Source organism: Maylandia zebra, linkage group LG13 (assembly GCF_041146795.1).
Source record: "Maylandia zebra isolate NMK-2024a linkage group LG13, Mzebra_GT3a, whole genome shotgun sequence".
Taxonomy (NCBI): domain Eukaryota; kingdom Metazoa; phylum Chordata; class Actinopteri; order Cichliformes; family Cichlidae; genus Maylandia; species Maylandia zebra.
In genome coordinates, this window is record NC_135179.1 from 21,668,932 (window position 1) to 21,694,994 (window position 26,063).

A 26,063-nucleotide genomic window follows, 5' to 3' on the forward strand; every position below is an offset into this window, starting at 1 on the left:
ACTTTTCCATGCTGTTTCAATGCGACTTATTAGATATTAAGCATCAGGGTGTCAAAGAGTAATATTTTTATTGCTGTTACTGGTCGAAAGTGGACAATAACATGATAGTAACGCTGTATAGCAGTATCAGTCTTACTAGGTAATTGCAGAGAAATTATAAGTGAAGGACTTCAGAAGTCAAGAAAGTCTATTGAAGTGTTCTGTGACAGTTAATATAGTGGTTGTCCTTCCCAAGTCCCAAATGAATCAGTGAGATGGGAAACATATCAGCCAATCATGTTTTTACATTGAGACATGCACACAGTAGACTAGCGTGGTGGCCAGAATCTCTTGTTATTGTGTTGAATATATGGATAAGTATGGTTGCTTCTGGTGTTGTGTCCCATATCAATACAGCTAGTTGGAATTAAACCTAACTTTGGGGCAAAGCTACCAAGTATTTTGGTTGTTGTTGTCTTTAATTAGTTTGACCTTATTAAGTTATGGTTCTTTTCTCATTCATTTAGTTAGGGGTTTTGCTCTTATTAACGCAAAGTAACCGTGGCTCAAGGCGATTGTGGCTCAAGGCGATTGTGGCTCAAGAGTTGGGAGTTCGCCTTGTAATCGGAAGGTTGCCGGTTCGAACCCCGGCTCGGACAGTCTCGGTCATTGTGTCCTTGGGCAAGACACTTCACCCGTTGCCTACTGGTGGTGGTCAGAGGGCCCGGTGATGCCAGTGTCCGGCAGCCTCGCCTCTGTCAGTGCGCCCCAGGGTGGCTGTGGCTACAATGTAGCTTGCCATCACCAGTGTGTGAATGTGTGTGTGAATGGGTGAATGACTGGATGTGTAAAGCGCTTTGGGGTCCTTAGGGACTAGCGCTATATAAATACAGACCATTTACCGTGATGCGCGTGCCAAGTATCAAGGCTTCTAGGAGAACCTCCGTGAGCAAGCAGCCACTCCAGACAGGGTAAGGTTATAAAGCTGTGTGCTGAAATGAGCAAAGGTACTTTTTTCATTACATATCAATTTTCATTTGCAAGAAGAAAAATATGTCAAATCTTCTTGCAAAATCCACATAGTGCCACTTTACTATTTTTTGTGCAGTGATTTTGAACGGTGAAACTTTTAAAGTTTTCCTTCGTTCTGGTTCCAATGGACAACTTCCAGCCATTTTCTGTGCCCATGGCAGACTGTTAATGTAGTTATTTTCCACTGTAATCCTATTCTTATCTCACTCACAGCTTCTTTATTATATTATCTGAATTCAGCTAAGTTCTCACCTGATTTTCGTGTGTATTTGGAGAAGACCATATGGTATCTTACCCTCATTCCTGAACAAAACATCCACAGTTGCGAAAGATGTTAAGTGATCTTCTGTGCTAGGGGTAAGCAACCTCCTGCATCCATCCTGTTACAAACGGTGACGTGCCACGCTGATAGCCTTAATGAGCAGTGCCGTGTGCTCCCAGCCATCCCATAATGAAATTTGCTCAAGGCGGAACAGACCGGAGAGGCTTGGCAGAACATTGGGGCATATGGCGGAAACAGCCGTGATTTCCATGGCAGGTGGCTGGATACTGCAGATAGGTAAAAGGCTCAGTCACCCAGAGCTATGGCCCTGATGAAGATTGCTTGAGAAAGAATCTCCAGAAAGTAACACATGAACATGATCTTTTCACCGATGTTTCTGACAGAAAGCCAGCTTTCATTAGTGAGTAAGTATATAGTAGCGGCATTATTATACAGCAGGAACGGTTGGACTATATCTATTTATTGTCTTTATCATTTGCAAGGAAAATGGAAGACATTTACGGAGCTTTGTACTTGCAATGAAACACTGGGCCAGAGTGAGCGAGTTTTACGAGGAGCGGAGGAACAACATGGTTTAAAGAGGGGAACTAAAATGATTAAGAGTCTACACTGTCCCCTGTTTCTCTTTGTCTCATACGTATTTCTTGAAGAAGCATAAAGAAGCACATGCAAGCTGGGGACCTTGTTAGGGGTGTTTCACCACCCTCTAGAGCACACTTCAGAGGAAGACAAAAAGCAACCATGTTCTTGTAATTAATTTGTACATTTCCAGGCTTTTATTGTGCAGTGCTGTAGAGATGGAGTCTTTCCCTCTTGAGAAGCATCAGTAGAAACATAGGATCACAAGCACAAATGTGCACATTTTTTTTGTTCTTTTGTAGAATGTGCATTTTGCATACTGTATCTATGTCAGCCTTTGTATATTTATTTGTTACAGCAGAAGGAATAAAATGGAATTAGGCTATGTATGTTGAGAATTATTCCTTTGTTTTTAAACTGCTGAAACAAGGAAATCCCATTAAGTCCCAAGTCTATTCCAGGATAGCACTGTATTAGTTCAGAGCAGACGAGTAAACAGAAACTACACCTGCACAGACTGGAGACAGAGTATTTCTGTAACTTACAGCAAATAATAGCTTTTGTCTTGGCTCAACGAAAGGTTTGTGAAGCTCCCCAAACATCCTCTCATCTTTCCACAATGAAGGACAAATTATTTTTTATAAGTTCAAATGAACTACAATGTAAAGAAAACAACATAAATATTAATGGACTGTCCTAATCCTGCTTACACCTTTTCAGAATAACACCTACAATTAACATGCAAAAAGTTTTTGGAGAGTAAAAATCTAAAAAGCTTTTTAGTTGAATTGATTGAAGACGAGCATTAGTACTTGCTGAAGTTCTTATATTTACTTTACACTACAACAAACCAAGGAATCTCACAGAGCCTCTTTTATCTCTTTATTTGATTAATTAGATAAATTACTTTGAAATCAGTGTTTGTACTAACAAGCAAATTACAACGTGTTAGTCTAAACTGTTGCATGTTCAAGTCTCAATCAGATGTATTGAGCTGGATCTGGAAACAAGCACTGACAGTTCACTTTAGCCTTGGATTGAGTTCAGGGACAGACACAGCCAACAAAAGAAGAATTCAGGAATGGTACAAGTATAGATAAAGATGTTAAAAGTGGAGGAACAAAAGAAGACACACTTGAAATAGGAAACAAACCGATAAAAGTACAAACTCCAATCTACTTCAGCCCAGGGGATAGGATAAATTGGACTCTGAAACATCATATCGCTGTTGGATGAGTCACTCTGATGGATGTGAACCCCCCACTGATCAATTCATAGGACTGACAGGATTGACAGTGACCAGAGAAAAGAGCTGTAACACAGTCAATACTTCCCACGGTATTGCTGCATTGTGATGACTGCTCTCACCTATCACATGCATTTATCCCCATGGTGTAGCTGTTGCTGTTTCCGACAGAATGCAAAACAGAACGTCTGTGCAGACGCTACGGAGCAGATCTATTTGTCACTGCTTTGAAGGCTTAGGGGGGCAAAATGCAGGATCATCTTTTTTTCTATCCTTCTTTGGTGTTTTCACTCCTGATAGAGGCTGATCTTTATCACGCTGCCGTAGCCTTGACTTGTGTCACCGTAACTGGTTACATTCTCCCTCATCACTCAGGCCTGTTGACACCAGAGTGGCAGCTCCACTACCCATTATGAAATGACCTTGGTCTAGTGTCAGTAGGGCCATAGCGCTGCTGAAACAGTAACACCCCAAAGTGAGTAATTTTCTCTCCATAGGTCAGCAACTTTGCCGGCGGACAATCTCCCCCTGTAGATAAAGGCGGTGAGGGGGTCCTGCCGCTAGCAATTGTTAAGGTGATGGAAAGGGGGAGGAGGGTCGGCCATATAGGACAACGCTCTGTGAGCAAACCTTACTGAGGACAGCGCCGTCAATGTAATTAGAGCAATGGACTGATCTGATTAAGCAGACTCCAAAACCAGGGAATAGATTAACCATAGTGCAACTGCATTTTGCAATGTGATCCCTTACAGGGCTGTTTAATTAGTCTATACATTTATTTATCCTCTTACCAGAGTGGATTTCATTAAAGCCCCTGGAGGGCTATTTGATTTGATGCTGAGCAGTAAAGAGGGACCATGATTCCCCATCACCTGCTAAGTGAAGAAATTATGCTTCAGCCTTTGTTTGTAGTGCAGCTTTATTGGGGTGTATTAGCCTTAGAAAAGATGCAGTGACAGTATGAATACTTCTCTGACACCCTTCTTTTACCTGTGTTTCATCTGCACTGTTATGGAGTGCTTGGCTCTGGTTCGCCACTGCTAAGGATACCTAAGTGTGATCTTACTCATTGCTTGGAGGCTCTGTGTGGGACACAAAGAAGAATGTATTGTCTTTGCTTGCACAAATACCCCTCAATACAGTGCTGGCTCTACAACAGGCAACTTGTGAGAGGATGTCTGTGAAATGCATAGAGCATGTCCTGAGGAAAATCTGTCTGTGAATGTCTCACTGCGGCGTCACACAGAAGAAACCAAAGCCTATGAAGTATCTAAAGGATACATTTGGGAAAGTTGATGCCCAGTGTAGTGACAAAGCAAATGTTTGGGAAGCCACTACTTTATCTTTGTGTGACAACACTGGAAATCAAAAACAAGCAAAACTGGAAAAGCTCTAAATATAGTAGTGGAAGTTGAAAATTGCCATTCTTTGGCCAATAAGAACAACCAGAACGCCGGTGCTGCTGGTGACCTTGCCCAGCAGCTTGATGAGGTGATGCTGTGATCCTGTCAAGCTTCACTGACCTGCAGCGATTTGTTCACTGGAGCACATTTTTAAACGGGCTACGACGCTGCTCAATGTGCTATGATATGTTGTTTCACCACGGGGAAGCTCGTGCACATAGTCTATTGGGGAACCTCTGTTGTCTGAACATTAAAACTCAGATCACAAAGCACAATTAAGAAAAAAAAAAGAACAAAAGAAAAGCTTCCCATGAAACCCAACTGCAGGGCACTCTGTTCCCGTTTTCTTGTCTGAGTAATAAAGAGTGGAGGTGATGTGCTGAGAAGATTTGGTTTAGGTTCAGGATACATTTATCTCAAGTGCCCCTCACTGCACCTGAAAAACTGGTCGTGACAGACAGGCCACTTCGCCAGTGTCAGACTATTGAAAGGCATGAATGAACAATCTGATTTCATTGTGCTGACTTTGGAACTGAAAGAACAAAAAAGTATACTGGGTGCTGCTGTAAGACACGATGCTGCTACCACAGAGACATGTAGTTTCTTTAGACAGGGTCTTTACAAAAGAATATAAAACCTTTACACTCATACATGATTTGGTAAAACATGGCTTGGTGGAAATATTTTATTTGGTTCCTCCTGAAAGGCTAATGTTACATATTACGTTGAAACATGTGGGATAGCTGGTGTTGTATTTGGATCTCATAGTCATAGTCAAGCTCTTGTTTTTGGCAGCTCGTGAAATACAAAACTGTTTCCGCCAAGACTGATTAAGTACTTTTACTTTTGTTGGATGTCTAAGTGTACTTCACATACAGTAGGGAAACATATAGAGCAATACACATATGTAGTACATATCTAGAGCTAGATTTTTTTTTTTGCACTACTCATAATAAAGTTTTTACCAAAAACGATTAGAATATCCAAATGGCAGATAACAACAGTGTAATTCCTTCTTTGTGTGATAAATATTCCATCCAAGGACATACTTAAGCTTTGTGTCTTAATACTGAAGTTGATGTGTGTATTGTCTGGGAAATGAGGGATGAGCAGCGAGGATAAGGATAAGAAAGTGTCTTTCCTGATGTGTCTGGGTGTCTGCTCACTATCAAGGATTCATGGAGTGTGTGACAGAGAGTGGATCTCAGTGGTGAGAGCTGGGAAGACAAGAGCCGCTCTGTACAGAAATCATCCTGAGACACACTGGCAATGTAATTAGCACATGAATTATTTCTGTACAATGACATGCTTCAGCGCCTCTTGACTTTGCTCTTGTCTGAGGAATGCCTCCATGTATATGGCCCAAATTAGACATCTGCCAAATGCCGGTCCTTTACAGTCAGACGCTTCTTTTCTTGCTCCAGTAATCAAAAGTGGACAGTAACCTCTGCAGCTCTCTCACAGCATGCACTTTGGGTCTGTGCTGGCAACCTTGACAAGGTTGCATCCAAACTGAGCAGCTTGTTAAAGCGCGCATGGCGAAGATTTATAGCTGCTAGCACATTTCAAATATTGCCCATTCAGACAGAAATCTGCTATCAAATGTTACTACACACCTGTCTGCAGCTCATTGGTTCTCTAGTAAACATTCAGATATTATCATCAGGTATGATAAATTATTGCAGATGGGCTCATTACATTTTTTTAAAGGGGGGAAAATGTTTGTGCTCTTCTGGCCTATAACTAAATATATGTATAATTAAATGAAGTGCTAACTATACATTAATATCCAAATGCTTCTCTTTTAATGAGGATATTGATCCCCCATCTCTCCAAGGCTTACATTATTATCCTCTGGATTTACACTGTAGGAATGGATTGGCCTTTGTAGATTAGTATTCAGCACGTTGCGCTCCTCCTTCACTGTAATGCTGTTGTGATTCTGTAATAGGCCGAAAGCAAATGAGAGCCTTGGAGCTAAAGTGTGCTGTTCTGTACGTGTGCTCATACAGTGTTTGTTTGACTGAGCGCACGGATATTCATTTTGCATTTGCCTGTCTCTGAGTCTTTTATTTTATTCTTTTTTTCCCCCTCGTTTTTTAAAGTCCTGTTAGATTCTGTTGCCTCATGATGCCTCTTGCCATTTTGAAACCTTAAGAACTAAGAAGCCTTCAACACTTTTAGCCGTCCGTTGCTCTGTGCATTGGATAAAAACAGAGTTCGGTACCATCAAGAGATTTTCTACCTTGTCTCTCACCAGCGCCATTAAGTCTTCAAGATGGAGCTTTTTCAGGGGGTGAGATATCTCTTAAGCTCACTCCACATAAATGTTCTTGTTGAGGGAATGCGCCAAAACATCTAATGTAATGCTTCACTTCCCGACTGTAACTTCCCCCCTTTTTTTCTTCTTAGCCTCAGACATATGAGGATCTATTTTGTCATGATTTTCCTTGAAAAAAGATACAAAATGTGATAAATATCACATTTATCCTATTTTTTTCTTCAAAAATCAATGACATCATGATTCATGGGGACACAGCTTGTTCTGCATAATTGTTTTTTGTTGTTGTTGTTGTTGCTCTTTTTTGGTTTTCCCAGTGGAATATCTTAAAGGCATCATAAGAGAGGAAATGAGATCTTATTGTGGTCAGTTTTAAATAAGAAGAAATATTTTCTCAGACTTTCTCTGTCTGACTTTCTGCTGAGAGGAAATTGCAGTTTGTGATGTGGGAGTTGCAGGAGTCAGTGTTGTTATTAGAATTTAATCCAGTTTATGTGTCAAAGGTATTGAGAAAAAGAGATTCTTTAGTGTTGTCTTTCTGAGGTGTGCGTCCGCCTGTATCATTTCCATTAGCTGGTGGATGTCTGTTTTCATGCCTTGCAGGAATGTGTGCACAGGTGTGTGCATCATCAAAGGTGCGATGCCAGTTGTGGATGAGGCAGCTTTGTGTCCTCATGGGACCAGATACCAGAGGAGGGCAGCGCGTGCACCTGACTGACACGCTGCCAATTAGAGTGAACAGACATTGACTCTGTGTGTGATTTGGCTGACAGACTGTGAAATGGTTGCTTGACTCTCTGCTATTGGGAAAAAATGTAAAAGATTTCCCCGACTACTTTCTAGCACTCTGAAAACACGCACATACTATACAACAGCATGAAGTCATATTCCCTTTTCATCTGCATCACATTTCATGCTTTATTAGAGGGCTGAGAAAAATAGCTGTAAAAAAACAAAAACAGGATGAAGTTTTGACCTTCATTTCAGCTTCATGCCAGCAGCTGCAGTGAACACAAATCTGCAAAGAGCATTCTTGTAAGCTAATAGCTTTTGCTTTGAGCTCACCTCCTTGTATCACTCATCCATTAATCACAATGTACAATTTACTTGTACTTAAGCTAGATTCAGGGTGAGGTGAGGCCTTTATAATTGTATTATGCTTGAAGTTTATTGTTTGCAATGGTATATGTTTTATAAATGCCACCCAGTATGTTTACCACTAGAATAACTCAGTCCCTGCTTTTCACCACACTTGTACAAAAAGAGGAAGAAATCTTGCATGACTCTTTGCTTGCAGAAAATGAGCTACATGTTATATAATAAGTGCCTAATTGACACCTGATTCTGTCCTTAATGACACGAGCGGCAAAGCCAATTATAAGTAAATTTACTATGGGCAAAGTGTTTCTGCGGACTCATGCTAGGGAAGGGGACTCTCTCTAAGCCCAGCACGACATCCATCATACTGTGAATCTAAATGACACTATATGTTAAGCTCACACAGTATGGTGTCTGAGGGAACTTAGTGTGTGGATGTGTAAGCTCACACAGATTTGCACATGCTGGCTTTGTCAGTTAAATGTCTGATAATATTTAACACAGCTAATTGAGGCTTTTCTCTCTCTTTGATGGCACTCAAAACGATCACCAAGTGAAAAAAATACCTTGTAGAAATTGTATTTACATTGCTGACTTAAAATTGAAAATAACACAAGTCAAAAAATATCCTCAAAGAACTCCTATGGGTTATTTGAGTGATGTCTACCTTGGGAGTGGCGAGCAGTTAAATTTTTTTACTTCAGTCTTTTGAACTGTGTGATAATCATGTAATAAAATATATTCTCAAAGAATGTAGCACTTCAGAAACTCTTATATCTGTCATGCGGTAAGAGGCTTAAGCCAGCTTGATGACACTAACTTCCTAACATTTTAATAGGATGCCAGACACTAACTTCTGTATCATTTTAATAGGCTGCCAATCAAGCAAGGAAACAGCAAGCGAATGAAAACAGAGTCAAATCCAGTGTCAGTCACCGAGCTTTGCCACAGACAATTAAACTACTTTGGTCTCCACACTGCATGGCTTTGGTATCCTTTTTTGATGGCGCAGCTAGACCCTAAAATTCCACAGGTGCTTCTTTGGAAGTGCATCTTTTCTGAACTCGCTCTGAACCTGAAAATACTGAGCATTACACACCGAGCTCGTTTTACTTCAGCTTGTTACCGAGAGCTGAAAACGAGTATTTATAGTGGTGTGAGGAAGGTGGGTGAAATCTCTGACAGGGAAACAGTGGTGTCGAGTTTCATGCTATAGTCACAGTTAATGCTGAGGGCTGTCATGAAGAAGATGACACAATTGGAGTTGGGCAACCGTAATTGCTGTGTCTGTTTGAGCAATTCGAAACCTTCTCTACAGGCCCATAAAATTAGTATGAGTCTTGCTTGCTATGTGTCATCTTTCATTTAGTCTCTTTTGACTCTGGGGGACACTCATTATTTGTCATTAATAATGATATCGGCTGTATCGTTTAAAAGCCGTTTGAGTAAAATGTGTTTTCTACTCCCACGTTTCAACTTTTCTGCCATACTTTCACCTTTACTTTTGACAAATTTATTTTGTACACAATCGGGTCAAAAGTGTCAGCGACTAGATTAATTTGCACTTAAAATCAAAGCTTTGCCTATCGTTCATTTCATGGGTAATTTTTCTCATATGCTGCCAAGCCTGTTTCAGACTGTTGTGTCATGATTTGATGTTGACAGGGAATGTGCTCCCCTGGGTGCGAGCTAATTTAAAAAGCAGCCATAGAGTAGCAGTAGCCAGATTATGTGTCAGAGCAAAGTGACTGATGAGGAGCCTCCTGGTCGCTCGGTCACATGCTGGCAATGCTGGCATATGACGTGCTCCAGCTTGTAAGCCCCTTGGTGCTTCATACTAAATGAGTGATTTGGTTCTACATAGTCAACTTCAATTAGGATTGAATGATACTTTAGAGGCAGTTACGCGGCCTTTACTGTTTTTCGCAGTGAAGCATACCTTGATTTTTGTGGTCGTGCCATGCAGCGCCAACTCTGCTCACACCTTTTGTAATTTAATTTGAGTGACGGACACTTGCATTGCTTCCATCAATATGAGTAGTTAGTTCTGCACCATATATGCACAAATGTGATGTGACCATAGAGAACGAGATGCCTGAATGACTGTTAGTTAGCTGCTGTTGATTAACAGTTGTTTTTTTTTGCATGGACGAGGACAGTTGTACGTTTGAAAGAGATCACAGGATTATGAGAGTGCTGAAGCACAATTATTTTTGTCACAGGTCTTAGATCTCTGACGGATCTAAGAAAAGAAAGCAAAACACGACGTTTAAAATATCCTGCTAATGGAGGTTTTTGCAGTTTCTAAATGTAGTGTAAAATGGGTTTTGGTGAAGGCACCAATATGATGTTGTCTTTAAAAAAAGTGGGATGAATGATGCAGAAAAACACACTGTGACAAGTTTTTACCTTTGTGTCTATTTATGGCCTTTCCCTAGGAGCTTTCTGTTCACTCTTTTCATGTCTTTTTCTGTCCTCTGTTTTCTGAAAAACACTAAAGAAGCTCTAATTCTTGTTCTCATTCAGTGTTATGACTCAAGGGCATTGATGTGCCAGCAGCTAGCTGTAGTTTGATTGACCGTAGTTTGTAGGTCTGCCCAGAGAGACAAATGGGCTATGCCCAAATACCCAGGAGAAGCAGCAACAAAATAGCACCTTTCTTCATTATTATTGGGGACACTCTTTGCATAAAACAGTCTAATACCGTGACCTATGTCGTAAGTCAACAGCGTTGGGGTTTCTAATAGAAAAATCAAAGTAATAAATGTGACTCCATTTTTTTATGTGTTATGTTATTCATCTGTTGTAATTTTTTTTTACATTATATTACTCCACAACATGGCTTGAGATGCATTACCACATAATAACTAGTAAACAATGAAAATCTTAGGCTACATGCCCACACACTGGCACAAATCTTTATCCAAATGAAGGGCGCGCGCGCACACGCACACACACAAACAAATCTTTTTATTGTATTTTTAGTATAACCACAAAGCTGAAAGCAGTGTTGGTAAAAACCAACCCAAAGAGCATTTCACATAAAAATGCTGTGTGTTAGTAGCAGTGGATCATTGTTTCTGGCCTGGACAAAGTTTGCACTTTACTGTCACAACCTTGTCCTGTCACACAGTAAAAACTTATGTAATGCTCATATCTTCACTCTTCAAAAGTTTTATATTTAGCTGCTGTTTTTTTCCCTCCGTCCTAACTAACTAAACTTAGCCCAATGTCGTGCAAGTGCAGGATAAAGTTCTTCTATCTGCCCATGGATGAAAGAGCTTATGTAACCCCAATGACATAACTGTGATTAGTAACTTTAGCATTTTCCAGGTTACCTGAAAGATCTTTAAACACTGCAGCTTTCACTAGCCCAGCAAGGTATTAATCACCACAGTGCCACAAAGCTAATTAGCATATCATTACAGACATACTATGTTGAAGCTTTCCCAGTCAGTATTCCTCAGTGCTTTTTACAGCAAAATAAGATACCTTTAACAAAACTATATTTGACCACAAAGCTTGGTTTACCTATAAATCAGCTGGAAATGGGAAAATGAAATCTTGACTCAAGTGTGTGGATGTTTCTGTCTAGGCTTTTCACATAAATATTGGATATTGCAATATATCATAAAGATATAGCAGCATCAATTATCAGACATGTAAGCTAGCCCAAAAACATACATATGTTTACATCTGAGTAACCCAGTTTGAATGTAAACACCACAGAAGTTGCACATCCCCTGGCCCTGAAGCTCCCTCTGGGCCCGGCCCCCAAACGTTGTAAATTCTAAGCAATGCCTCTGCTATACACACACAATTCATTCTCCATTGGTTAGGGGAATTAACTCTGACTTGAAGGCATGGGGATGTGTGGAGAGAGAAATGAGAATGACCCTAAACTATTGGCTCTATTTGTTATGTGGTCACTGAGCTTGTGAAGCAGGGATGGGTGGATTTAGTGAAGAGGGTAGAGTTCTCTCATTTTCACTGATAGGGAGCGCAGACATAGAGGGAATGACCAAAGAGTGGTGAGATCCAGTCAGCTTCAATTATGGCCCCTTGTAGTTTTCCCAGAGGTGCACTATAGCACGTTTAAGGGGAAATCAATGAGGTGACAAATTGTTGTGGACAGCAACCCCTTTCATTTCTTACATTGTTGCATCCATGACTGGTTGGTATACAAAGCATATGTGTGTGTGTTAATTTGTGTGTCTGTGTTTGTTTGGCAAGCATATATAAATGTGCAGCCCCATTTATGATAATTGAATGCTTTGCTCCATTTGTTTTTTGGTGCTTTATTTTCTGCTAGTAGCTTTAATGGCTTGTTATCTGTCTAAACCTTTTTTAAATGCTTTCTAATAGGTTTTCACATGCATCACCCACTGATGTCCAATGTCACTTTGTTTTCTTTTTGTCTCAGAATGTTAAGGTTTTTCTCAAGGATGTTTTTGCTATGCCAAATCATATAATAAAATATTATAGAAATCAGTCACTTTGCTGATAGCCCGACGGCCGAGGAGTGCCCTTTTGCTCTTAACACATCTAGAGCTCTTGGTCATTTGTAAATTTTGATATAAATTTTCATATTAATACCGTACCAATGTGTCATTCTTTAACTGCAGTGAGTAATCTCTATTATTTAGAAGATTTAATAATTTTTATTGCTGGCACTCTTTGGTCATATTGTTGCTCTTCGATTTTGAATTCCATTAGTCTTTGTCAGTAATTGCTCTAACTGTGCAATTGTCTTCCTATCTAAGGTTTTAATAGCTGATGACCAATGTTGGGGTTGTTACCGAGAAAAAGTACTGCATTATTTGTTACATAATACAGTAGATTAAAACATTTATTACATAACTCATTAGCTTACTATTGTGTCAGATAATTACCAGTTGACAATATAAACCATTGGCTATAGTTCCACAACAGAAAACCCTATTGTATGAGAACATACATACAAAACTTATTTTAGTGTTTGAACACAAAGTTGTATATGCAAAGTAAAGTTGGAAACTAGGCAAAGAGACTTCAGAGCGCTCACTACTGTAACACATACACGTGTACAGTAGCTACAATGTTATAAATCTGACTGCTCATCACTGACCCCGTTACTGATTGAAGATCAGGCTCTGGCTGCTTGGTTATGGTTGGAAGACAAGTTTTACTTCACTCTGGGTTTTTTGGTAACTTTTTGTTTGTGCATGCTAACTGTGCTGATGCTTGGATCTTATGATAGCAGCTAAATTCAGTTGCTGCTGTTTCAGATACAATTTGCACTTAATTGCCCATAATTGTGCTCTTGTCCTTTCATTCATTAAAAAAGTAACCAGTGCACAGTAAAAAAAAGGCATGTTTAATATTTTCTTACCTATCTTCTTATCATTTTCTTACTACAGTATAATGATCGTAGATTATGTATGGATACATGTCTGCCTTTACGCTATCTCCTCCTTTTAATGGGTGGGCCAGTCTGAAGAAAACTTTGCACGATCACATGTGCAAGGATTAATAACATATATATGTTTGTAAGAGAAATTTATCATAAATCACAATTCTTTGAGTTTTTTATATCACATTTAGTTCATCATCCCTCTGGAAATGCAATCTTACATTCTCAGTTAGCATATATTTTATGTGTCATCTTCAAGTGGTCGTGCTACAGAGTTTTTAGCAAGAATTGGCAAAAACCACTTTTTTGTAGTGCAGATAATTGAAGAATCTTATAATTAGAGATGGACCGATCCGATATTACGTATCGGTATCGGTATCGGTCCGATACTGACCTAAATTACTGGATCGGATATCGGAGAAAAATAAAAAATGTAATCCGATCCATTAAATATCACGAAAGCACCTCACAAAACTTGCAACACGCCGTAACTCACCTCAGAACGTTAGCACGTCGGAGCAGTATGCATCACGTGATAGAGCGGCTGTGGCATGCGGGACCTGTCGGTGGTCTGGATAGCATGTGGAGCTTCGCTAGCAACCCGGCATTTCATCTCCGACAAAGTTATCCCCGAGAGAAGTAAAGCAAGTGTGTAAGTGCATCTCTGAATGTTTGTAAAGCATTCCTGCGTTAAGCTTAACAAGCGATATATGGAGCAACTGCCTCTCCTGCTGCTACTTCAATCATGAAACTGCTTAATGATCAGCTGATCGGCTTTTCTGTCGCGAGTCCATCTCTCTGGTTTGTTTTTGGCCCACTTTGCACCAGAAAGAGGAAACCAGCGGCTAAACAACAGCAGCACGTTTAAGCTTGATCAGCTGTTGTTAGAATTTATTTAATATTAGTTTCTACTCGAGGATCTTTTTCTACGTAGCTGACGCTGGTAACTGTGCAGGGGCGGATCTAGCAAAGTTTAGCCAGGGGGGCCGATAGGGCATGAACAGGGAAAAGGGGGCACAAAGACATACTTTTCTTTCTTATTCTCATTTAAAATGTCTAGCTTTTAATAAATAATTATCCTAATCTTACACCGAAAGTTTTAATTTGATGTAAAATGAATAGAAGTCAATTACTGTATATAGTAACTATTAAGTCTAATATATATACCCTAGTAAGCTATAGTACTTTTTCCTTTGGGAAGGTACCATCTGTGCAGTCTGCAATTTTGTTGAAGAAAGATGTTGAATCTATTTAATATTTCTTGAAAAATAATTGATTTCTGTGCATTTTTTTTTCACACTGCATCAAATTAAGGTTGATTACGTTGATTAAGCATCATGAGGTGGAGCGTGAGGGGTGGTTCCCTATTTTTTATTTATTTATTTTTGTTGTTGCTGGGAGTTGGAACCCTATTAGTTAGGTTGCTTAATATTTACGCTAAGTACTCTTTAAAATACCAGAATAGGGAGGATGGTGTAGGTTTAAGTTTATTAGATTGATCAGTATTGCTGAACTATAAATATTTTTTTTTTGCATATAGGTATAACAGAATAGCTTTAGTGTAGTTGTTGTTTTAAACTTGAGTATGAACTTATACAAAATGCAGCAAGATATTTTTAAAAAAACAGTTTTATTGATTAAAACACACTATATCGGATTCATATCGGTATCGACAGATATCCAAATTTATGATATCGGTATCGGTATCGGACATAAAAAAGTGGTATCGTGCCATCTCTACTTATAATTAACAAAATGTAATTACCAAGCACACTGCTGTAGCACTACTGATGACAACAAAGCATTTTACAGATTTAATTTACATTTTCAGACATTGGTTATTTTTTCTTTTTTTTAGTATAGTAGTAATGTTCTAGGATGTTTTCATGCCTTATTGTGACATACATGAGTGCCTACATGTAGGCGCTACATGAAAAAAAAGTGGACAAACATCTTGAGAAAGTTGAGGGTAAACAGGAACGTTTCCTCTGGATGAGTCCGACTCTACCAGAGGAAAAGGGGAAAGATGCAGAGAAGACAGCGCGAATGGTGCGAGAGCCAGCAGAGCAGCCGGGGAGCTGTTTAAAGGAAATAAGTGCCTGGGATTATCTCCCTGCATTCCTTTGGCTATGGTGGATTATGGTTGGTCATTGGAATGTTAAATAAATATGTCTCTTTTTATACCTTCATTTACAATCTAATTTCAGTGTATTTATTATCAATTCAACATTTTGAGGCTTTTATTCGCATATTTTTTCACACCTTTCCAACAGGCACCCAAGAGGGCATTATATTAATGAAACACATTTCTCTTTCCCTTGTCTCTGCAGGAAAAGAAGAGTTTGTCGCAACCTTCAAAGGATCTGAGTTCTTCTGCTACGACTTGTCCTTGAACCCGATTCAAAGCAGCAGTGATGAAATCACATTGTCATTCAAAACCCTACAGAGGAATGGACTGATGCTGCACACGGGAAAATCAGCTGATTACGTCAACCTGGCTCTGAAAAATGGGGCGGTCTCACTCGTCATTAATTTGGGGTCTGGAGCCTTTGAAGCTCTTGTGGAGCCAGTCAATGGGAAATTTAATGACAATGATTGGCATGATGTCAAAGTAACAAGGAATCTACGTCAGGTAACAGTACATAGGGTGATATGGAGACTCAGTAAATAAATTAAAACAAATGCACTTAAATCATTACCATCATACAATACATTATTTTTCCCAGACATTGTAATTAAATTGCTAAATTTAATCATGATGGTTTCTGGTGGAGAGTGAAACAAAACCACGAGGGAGCAGGGACATCTCGATATGAATCAGGGCCTGTGTAAAGTTACAGTTTAAATCAACCCTAACTTTTAAAAAGAAAGGTTATAATGACATTTTACCTTTGTTGTAGCTATGCAAAGTTTCTAGAGTCATTTACATATCAACATGTGCAAAGTAAGACACAATACTGTTTTTTATGTCAAGGGAAAACAAATTTAACTGAACTCAAATTTCAGGGTAGTACGTACAGTATAGTCTGTATTAACAAAAATTACAATATTGGAAAAAAAGGGGAGAAAAGGTACAAAAACATTTGAGTGCTTATGTTAGTACAGTTGTGATATTGGTCATTATGAATCTGTTGTATTTAAGCATTCAAACGAACTTGCTAGCACACTGTACTTTTTACTAATATAAAAGAAAACCTTTATGTAGAGCATAGGTAAACCTAGAGTTAGACTTTAAAGCACCAAAGTCAAATTTCCAGCACAGGCAAATCCCTCTTACAAGATTTATAGACTTTAATGGGCTTTGCTTTATGGTCTTGATTCACCTCCTTATACTCCTAAGAAACAGGGGAGTGACTTTACATGAGTTTTAGGAATTTGATTTCTTATAAAAATCTTGTTTGGCCTCTTAACACCAAAGGGTGGTACAACTCCTGCAGTGTTGCAGGATATCAGCAGAACAAATTCTAGCCTGGTTATGAGATGAGGATATTAATAAGCATAGCGTTTTTGCTTAACAAATATGAAAATAATCCACCTGGCAAGTGCAGATCATGCTGGCCGGAGTAAATCAGCAGAGGTCTGTTAGTGTTTGTTGTGCTGATTCACAGCAGGCCAGCATACAGTAAATTGGGTCAGGATGTAGCTCTCTGCAAGAGGCTGTTCATCCTTGAGGATGATTGGAGGGCCCATCAGTTGGACCCATGACCAACCTGAAGAGGCAGAAGAGTTGTTGAGGCACAACACTGGCATGCTGTCGGTGGCTTTCACCAGTAACTGAATGCTCAGTTTCAGCTGATGTAAGGGTCACCTGTTGGTTGAAATTTCGCTTTCCTTGAGACTAAAGGTTACTAAAGCATGGGTTTCAACAATCTACCCTCTGGGTTTATTACAATAGCACGTGTAATTTCCTCCAGTTCTCTAGGGCCTGACTAGTTGTAGGTGGCTGAATCAGCAGCATGGCATTTGGGATAGAACCCCAGGTGAAAGACCTTTGCTACAGGTGTGCAAAGAAGTACCCACATACCAACTAGGCAGAAGACCTATAGCCCTATAGATCATAATTAATCATTTCCAGAGTAAGTGGATTCAGCTTCTGGGTGCATCTCGACTTGTAGGTACAACAGCTGCTGTGACAAGACAGCTGGAACTTTGCTTCCAGTTCATTGGATATTGTTTCGTAAATACACACAGGCTCTGCTAGATGATTTGGAAACATTAATCACTCTCACTGGGCCCTAACCCCAACATTATCTAGGTTTAGGAAAGCAGAAAGCTAATAATACCACACTGCGGCATTTGTCTCTGCAAAGGAAACATGGGAATGTGAAATTATTGTACAGGTCTTTCAAGCTGAATACCGTAAACCCCTCACCTAATTAATCAAGCTAATTTGCGCTGTCGAATTCAAGAAGAGTCCCATAACCCTGGATACATTGCAAACGTTTCAAAACTACTTGTTTCGTTTGCATGAGGTTGCAGGCTTTCGGACCAATGCTTGCCTCAGGGTGATGTACGTTAAGTGTAACCCATGTGCCTGTAGTTGACACGTAGAGACAGTCCTGCACTATATTGATAACTACCCAAAAACGTGGTTGGTTTTGTGGAGCAACAGTAGCAGACTTAAGTGTTAAAAGTGTTAATGCCAACGTACAGATCCTAGCACTACAGGACGTTACAGTGGAGTAAGGTTGTGTTCTGGAAGGACTCGTTGAACTGAATGTGTGATGAGAAAATATGTAGATAAATATAAAGATACTTTACTGATTGTATTAGAACATAAAATAATTTTTAGATGAAACAGGTTATTTAGAATACAATCTTTAAAATAAAAAAGCAGTTGTGCATTCATTTTTGTATAATTCAGTCAGGTTAAGGATTATTTTTGTTATGTACTGATATGTAAAACCTTAGAATTATAAGAGGGAGTACTTTTTCACATGACTGCAGTTTACACCCAAAAATCTCTAGATTTGTTCCTGCTCATTTCGTGGGAAATGTTTATCTTCACCTCAGTACCACAGCTTCTTTTTGCATAATCAGCCAATTGATTATTGACAAACCTAAAGATCTGGCCAGCTTGAACATTCACTGCATTCAAACTGTAAAGAAAACAAAGCATATTGAGTGCATGCTCTGCGGGGGAATCAAAATTGCCATCCTCCATATTCTGTGTCAGGGTCTCCTTTGCTTTGTCTCATTGCAGTAAAGTGATCCTAAAGTTCATCAATAAGACCAAACGGAGGTAAAGTATTGTATGAGCGGTGGGAAGGCTGATACACTGGATTGGTCTCAAGCCTAAAACCAAGTACAAAAGAAGACGAATCCTAATATCAATAGCAATAATAATGATAATAATAATAAAGTTTTAGAAATGGCCTTGGGAATTTTCTTAAGAGGGTCAACTGATGTGCTTTAGGCATTCTTTCGTATGAGCCATGTCTGTCAATCATAACCTTTTGTCGGGACTTGGGTAAGGACGTTTTTTTTTCTGCTACTCAGTCTAGTCACATACAGAAAATGGTGCAAAAAAAAAAAAAAACCACCATGAAGGAAATCAGGGAGTTACTGGTTGAGCACTTGCACCTCTTGTGCATTCTTGTTATTTCCTTGGTCTGCTTTTTTCTTGTTAAACTTATTTTGCCCTTTTTTCTCTATGTTACTAACATGCTTTGGAAACAAACTAACATCATTCATGGAATGTTTCATTCCACTACTAACCAGTATGGTTTTTTGCCGTTTGACAATGTACTAACAGTATTGACCATCATATATTATTTGAGTAACAATCGTTATTCTGTTCACAGTTTTTAATTTCCTTTCTCCCCCCTTTTCCACAAAGCACTCAGGCATTGGACACGCTATGGTAAACAAACTACATTGTTCGGTAGATATCATTCTAATTGTTTCTTAGTTTGGGTTTGCCGTGTGTTTTTTTTCCTTTCCTTTTTTTTTTTTTTTTTTTTTTTTACTGTAGACGTCATTTACAAAAAAAAAGGAAATTGCGGTTGGTACTCTTCTGCTTACTTTTCGAAACCTTTTTCTTGGTTCATTCATTGGTTTCTCCTCTTTATTTCACTTGTTTCCTGTCCAATTCTGTTTGATCCACCTTTTTAGGAGCATCATTTCGAGCCTTTTGCATCAAGCTGTGGTTAATAATGAGGACCCTCTCCTGTCTGGCTGGCCTGATGCTCTTTGGCTCAGCCAGTTGTATCCCCCATTCACTTTGCATGGCATGCACTTTTGACTACCTGTTGCATATGCCACATTTGTCGACGTGAAAGTGATGGTTGAGCTGTGTTTGTCATTTTGTCTTGGGTGTTTTTCTGATTTCTCTTTGTGGTTTTTACAGTGTCCATTGGCTTGTGCATGCATCTGACACTGTGGCAAGTGTCAAAATACTGATTCTGTATCCCAATCAGGAAAATTGGGAGATTTTTCTTTTTGTGTGCGTGAGAACAAAAAGAGAAGACAAATGCATGCATGTCTTCTTTTGTCTCTTACCCTCAGTCATTGTCCTTTAATAAAAGGTATCTGTGCTTTTCATAGCATGTGCTCCCTTTCTAACCTAGTGGCACGTTCTGGTTTCTTTTGTAGAAACGTCTGCTGGACATACTAATATGGAATAATAATAAATAATAACTAACCTAGATAACATTTTACTAACACCATTTTTGTGTCTGCTAAAATACTTTTATGTTGCAGTAGCAGCAATACTAACACTGTAGTATGGGCAGTTGACTAACTCTCTAACTAGAATAGTGTTCCTTTTAAGTCTTGCAGTCGTCCTAACTAATCAAACTGGACAAAATAATAATCAACAAAAACAAGAAAAAAGACAAGCAAACAAACAAACAAACAGACATGAAAATGGGTTTCAGAAAAAAAAAGAAACATGTAGGGAACTCTGACCTAGATTACGAGAAAAAAGGCTATAACATTATAGTAGGCTGTCTGAGTATAGCGTGTCCTTTCCCTCTGCTTTGTTGTTCAGGTAACAATATCCGTCGACGGGATTCTGACCACCACAGGATATACGCAAGAAGACTACACCATGCTAGGCTCTGATGACTTTTTCTATGTCGGAGGGAGCCCTAGCACAGCCGACCTGCCTGGATCTCCAGTTAGCAACAACTTCATGGGCTGCCTCAGGGAGGTAAACACCACTTCTGTGTGAACTCTGAGGCTGGTGGGTGTGCAGGATATGACTGGCTTCACCTTAGGACTCCAAAACAGACCCTCCCACCCACAAGCTGGCCCTATTTCATCCTTAACACCCTGAGTTTGTTTGTCCTCTTTTCCTCACTCTCACTGACACAAACTTTCTCTGACTCAAAATTTTTTCCCTCTTCTGCCCCCTCAGTGCACATACGACGCTCTACACACATGCACACACAACTATGCTGGGCGCACCACACACCCACACGTATAGAGGTCTGTCTTGGAGTGGAATTTACCTCGGGCTTCACGTGGCTATGTCAGCTGCACTTCAAAGCAGAGCGGTGATCCTGAGATCAGGGAGTGGAATTTTTATGAGGAGCATCTGACACGCTTAACACCTCACTATTGTTGGGGAGTGTGCTCTATCAGATTTTATCTTAGCCCAATTGTTTAAAGAATAACATTTTTTCTTTATGCTCGGTATCTGTGGAGGGCTTTCCTAAATGTAACTTAATAGTGCTTGAAAAGCGGGAGCGAAACAAGAAAAATAGAGAAATGTACATTAGTTATATGCTCTGGGATGCATTGAATTCAGCACATCCCTGGCCTCCACAGTGCAATGGGCCATTTGAGTACTTAAAGGCAGACTGCTGTCCTCAGTATCATCTAGGATAGGTCTGAAGCATCTCTCTTTAATGAGTACACACGGAGTGGAGCAGGGAATGTTCACAAGCTTATTAAAAGTGTGTTTTTAAGGCAACTTTTTTAGTTAAATACATGTCTTGCAGGTGCTGCAGATGCTACAACAACAGGGGTGGAATTGGTTCACCCCATTTGTGGTCATCCACCCCACTGAATTACTCTCTGTCCTCTTGCCAAGCCTGCCCTCACTGTCCTGAGATCCATGTATTGAACTGCTCAAAAACTTTTAAATATGCTGCAGAGCTGCGATAACGCCTACAAGAAGAGAGACTGAGGGGATTTTCAGTATTTTATTTGCTCATGGGATCTTTTAATATTCCTTATTTAGTTTTACCAGACAAATGCAAATGTCAATATCAAATAAAAAGAGATTAAGCCTGCATGATCTAAAATCCATAGTTAGTTCCATCTACTTGACTTTGATTTTTTTGTCTGACATTTTTAGTACGTTGACAAGCTCTTTGCATCCTCTCATCCAGGCTGTTGAATTAAACAAAAAGGCCCATCTCAGGTCAGCTTCAGAGTGTGTTGTGATAGAATATGTGTGGTGGTTTAACAGCATACGCTGTGGGACCTGATTGATAACATGTCTCCAAGTGGCATGTTGCAGCATTTGTGTGCAGATTCCAGTCTGAGTCGCCACGCCTGCCTGTTAGTTCTGATGGCAAAACAAACTGTGGTGCAGTAATAGCTCAGTTGTCACAGCCCTAGTTTGATGACAAATTAGTGCAGCACTACGAGTGCAGCACCAGTTGTAGCTCAGACCAAAGCTCCTTCGATGCTGAAAGGTGCCCTTTGTCTTGACTATAAAAAATTGATTTGGGTTTATTGGCTGTATCTGTTGCACCTTTGTCTGCATGAGTCAAGTTCAACGGGCAGAGAGGCTGTAATTTATTCCTTTACTTTTTTTCCATTTCTTTTTCTATAATCCCTAAAACACTACATTTTGGTTTAGTGTCACATTGGGATCACCTGGCCTTCATCTTAGGATGAAGATCCACGGCAGTGTGACTTTCGAGTGCAAGAATGTGGCCACTGTAGACCTGACAGGCCTGAGTGAATATACACGTATAGTCTCTCTCTCTCTCTCTTTCTTACCGTATATATTTAAATATACTTTATATATAATATACTTTAAAAATATATACTTTATATATATGTGTGTGTGTGTGTGTGTGTGTGTGTGTGTGTGTGTGTGTGTGTGTGTGTGTGTGTGTGTGTGTGTGTGTGTGTGTGAAGAAAATATAGTTTCCTGGTTTGATTTCCTCACAGTTAAGTGCATAATAAACTAAGCCTTGGCTTATCTAACTCTGAAGCACCGCTATGAGCTCCATCCACCTGAACAGTTAGACACAGTAGATCTGACTTGGTGATAAACATAATGCTCCATGCAAATACAATCCCATCGGACATGTTCCCATTTTCAGGTGAACGCTTAGCATGACAGCAAATAAAAAACATGGCTAGTGTTTTCCACAGCTGTAACTCATTTGATTTGACCCACTGGAAGCAACAGACATATACAATTACAACTCTTTTGTTATATAAATGTGCGTGCTATTGCAGTAAAAGAGCTATCTATTACTTTCTAACATTATCCTCCAATTAGCAGTATTAGAGCAGCGTGAAAGAGATCATCAGCTGTGCGCTTGACATCTGGAGGTGGCTGTTAAATAGTAGTTCCCCTTTTATCTCTCTTCCTGATGAACTTTAACATCTTTATGTTTAAAGCCTTTGTCGTCCTCTAAATCTTAGCTTTTGTATGAGTATGTCAAGTGTGTCTGGTGAAAAATATAACGGCTCCATTGATGTTTTGATGCAAAATGTTGACATTCACGGAAATGTTAATTAGTTGGAAATTGGATGAAACTAGACATAGGGATCCTAGCTGCTGCTTACAGCTGCTTAGTAGATACTCTTTCATTGTGGGGATTGGATAATGACGGGGTTAGAGCTGTCTTCATTTTTTTTTGGACTGTCGCTAATTACAGTGGAACCCACACAGACATATTCTACACAAACTGTAGACCTTAATCAATATGAGTATTCATGAGAAACTTGCTTAAGTGAATTTAATACGCCTCTTCTTGCATTTTAGTGAATGAGAATAAATCAGGCGATTAAGATGAGCTTCATACACAAATGGAGTTTACTAGTTAGACAAACAACAGTAAATAAAAATGAGCAAATTAGAAAATGTACTGTTGCTGTATCATGTATGATAATGAAGCTCATCCATCAGTAAATTTGGTATTTTAATGACATTTAATGGGCTGCTACTCTTTCACTTCTGTACCTTAGCTCTATATCATCTCAAAGGTCACAGAACTAATACATTTGATTTATTTAAGCCTCCTGTTTTATAGTGTCTGAGAACAGTAGCTAAAATTGACATAAATGTTTGGGGGGTTTTTTGATTTAGAAATTTCCAACAGTATGTACGGGATAACGGATGCTGGAGCTTGCATGAGAAAACACTGCACTAATTTCTTCTTTAGAAAGGCATATCCATCATCTGACCACTCTTATTCTAATCAAATACTCCAACAGGGACTTTAAATCAGCATTTTGCACCACACTTGCAATCAAGTCACTAGTTTAGATTTATCACTCTTCATCTCACATGTCACACCGACTCCCGGGAGATAATGCTGGATAAAATCATTTTCTCCAAACCATTGTCACAGTTGTTTGTCATGTTCAGGTTGTCTCTTGACGGTAGAGCTGAAAGCCAAAATGCATCTCCCACCTATTTACACTTCACCCACTATTCACTTGTTGTGAAGGCTTCAAATGGGTGCAGAGAAAGCGGGAAGATGTCTGTGACATTTGGCACCCTGTGGACACAGCTCGTCACGTATAGGTGCAGTGTGACAAAGATTACCAATAGCTGAGGCATGCGATCCTTGCTTATGACACCGTGTTGTGGGATGAAATATCACATGGACATCATGGTGTTTAATTATGCATATTTACATTCCCCATTATATTTATATTCTGCAAACCGATCTTTGATTTGCAGAATATGACTAAAACCTTTTTTTTATTGTGTTCCATTTCAGGTTGTATACAAAAACAATGACGTGAGACTTGAGTTGTCCAGGCTGGCCAAGCAGGGTGATCCCAAGATGAAGATCCACGGCACTGTGGCCTTCAAGTGTGAGAACGTGGCCACTCTAGATCCCATCACTTTTGAGACGCCTGAGTCTTACATCATCCTCAACAAGTGGAATGCTAAAAAGACAGGCTCCATCTCCTTTGACTTCCGCACCACTGAGCCCAACGGCCTTCTCCTTTTCAGCCATGGCAAGCTCAAGCAGCAGCCAAAGGATTCAAAGAGTCCTCAAACTCTTAAAGTGGACTTCTTTGCTATCGAGATGCTGGATGGCCATCTGTACTTGCTGCTGGACATGGGCTCGGGAACCACAAAGACCAGGGCAGTCAACAAGAAGGTCAATGACGGCGAGTGGTACCATGTTGACTTCCAGCGAGATGGAAGATCAGGTAACTTTTTAAAAAATCGTTAGCAACATACAATATTTAGACGAATAGCATGCAAGAAACAATAATAAACAATAAAAGGCACCTGTTGCTGCATCTGTCGCTACTATGAGAGTGCAATACATTTAAATGTAAAAAAAAAAATGCAACATGGCAAAAAATGACCACTTAAACTGAACTGATGTACTTTATATCAACAAAATACATTAGGTTGCGTGACTACTACTTGACTTCCTATCATGTAGGTGAAAAGGGTCTGTGGGCTTAACAATAGTGTTTTCACAGCAGTAGTTTACACCTTCCACATGTCCTGACTTGAAGTACTGTAGCAGTGACGCATTTCTCAGCAGTTTATTTCCTTCGTAGCGCAGACAGTGACCATCTCCGATCAAGATTTCTTAAATAATAGTGCCATAAAAACAAAATGCAGTACTTCAGAAGGCTTGAAATTATACAGAGACATGCCACCACACTCCTTTGTGTTTTCATACACATACAAACAAACACCCACATTGCATGCAGTTCAGTAGCCCAGCAATCAAACACAGTTTTAATTTTGTGTGTCGTTGTCCTCCTGGCACCAGAAATGTGCAAAAAGTATGGTGATGAAGTAATCCTCAATATGACTGACTAGTTTAGCCTTCAACATATAAAGTGCGATCAAGAAGCACTGGCCCATAAAAATCAAAAATACATACTACCTAGCTTAAATTTTCTTCTTCACTTTGTAGAAGTCCCATTACAACCATGAACTGTGGCATCGTGTCACTGTGTGCCGGCATACTGACATCACAGGAAGATTTCGGTATCATCAGCGCAACCTTTGTTAGCTATCTATTTACTTACTGCGTTCGGTTCTTTCCACTTTCTGAGTTGGAAGTTGAGGGATCACTGTTTCAACACACTGGTGCAGATATAACGTGCATCAAAGAGTTTCAGGTACAACAGGACAGAATGAGACTCCTGCAGAGCGATCTAAAAATAGCAGCAATGCTCAAAATACTTTGGTGGTGAATAAGAAAACTGCCTTGAAGGGGAGATCAGATTTTTATGGGCCCTTTGATCACACTGTGTACGGTACAACGCAGAATTCAGAAGAAACTTAAACAAGGAGCTCTTTAAACAATTTTACTGAAATAAAATTATTTTCATGGGGTCATGGACTTGTTTTCTGAAAAACTGAATTATTCATTATTGTACCAGAGTTGGTTCACCACTGAAACTTGAATATTTCTCCACACACTGCCTGCCCTTCCACTTGTTATAATTATTTTTACATATTTATTATAAAATCCAATTGAATAGTGATAACCCAACTCCAGATAGTGGCTACGTGTCACGATTCCAGACACATATTTGCAACAAAATAACTTTGTCCCCTCTCACAATGTGTCCTCTACGCCCCGGGT

The 26,063-nt window shown here is 39.6% G+C and overlaps 1 protein-coding gene across 29 annotated transcripts in view; it reads left to right on the top strand.

The window, feature by feature from the left end:
* LOC101465380 (neurexin-1a) overlaps positions 1-26,063 on the top strand; it is a 266,869-nt gene that overhangs the window by 71,327 nt on the left and 169,479 nt on the right. For 21 of the 29 annotated variants that reach the window (XM_076891760.1, XM_076891759.1, XM_076891762.1 and 18 more), the window contains 4 exons: positions 15,624-15,925; positions 19,133-19,156; positions 20,285-20,446; positions 24,216-24,657. In XM_076891760.1, coding sequence (XP_076747875.1) covers positions 15,624-15,925; positions 19,133-19,156; positions 20,285-20,446; positions 24,216-24,657 — 930 coding nt within the window. The remainder of the gene's footprint in view (positions 1-15,623; positions 15,926-19,132; positions 19,157-20,284; positions 20,447-24,215; positions 24,658-26,063) is intronic. The other 8 variants (XM_076891764.1, XM_076891766.1, XM_076891778.1 and 5 more) reach the window with 1 other exon arrangement.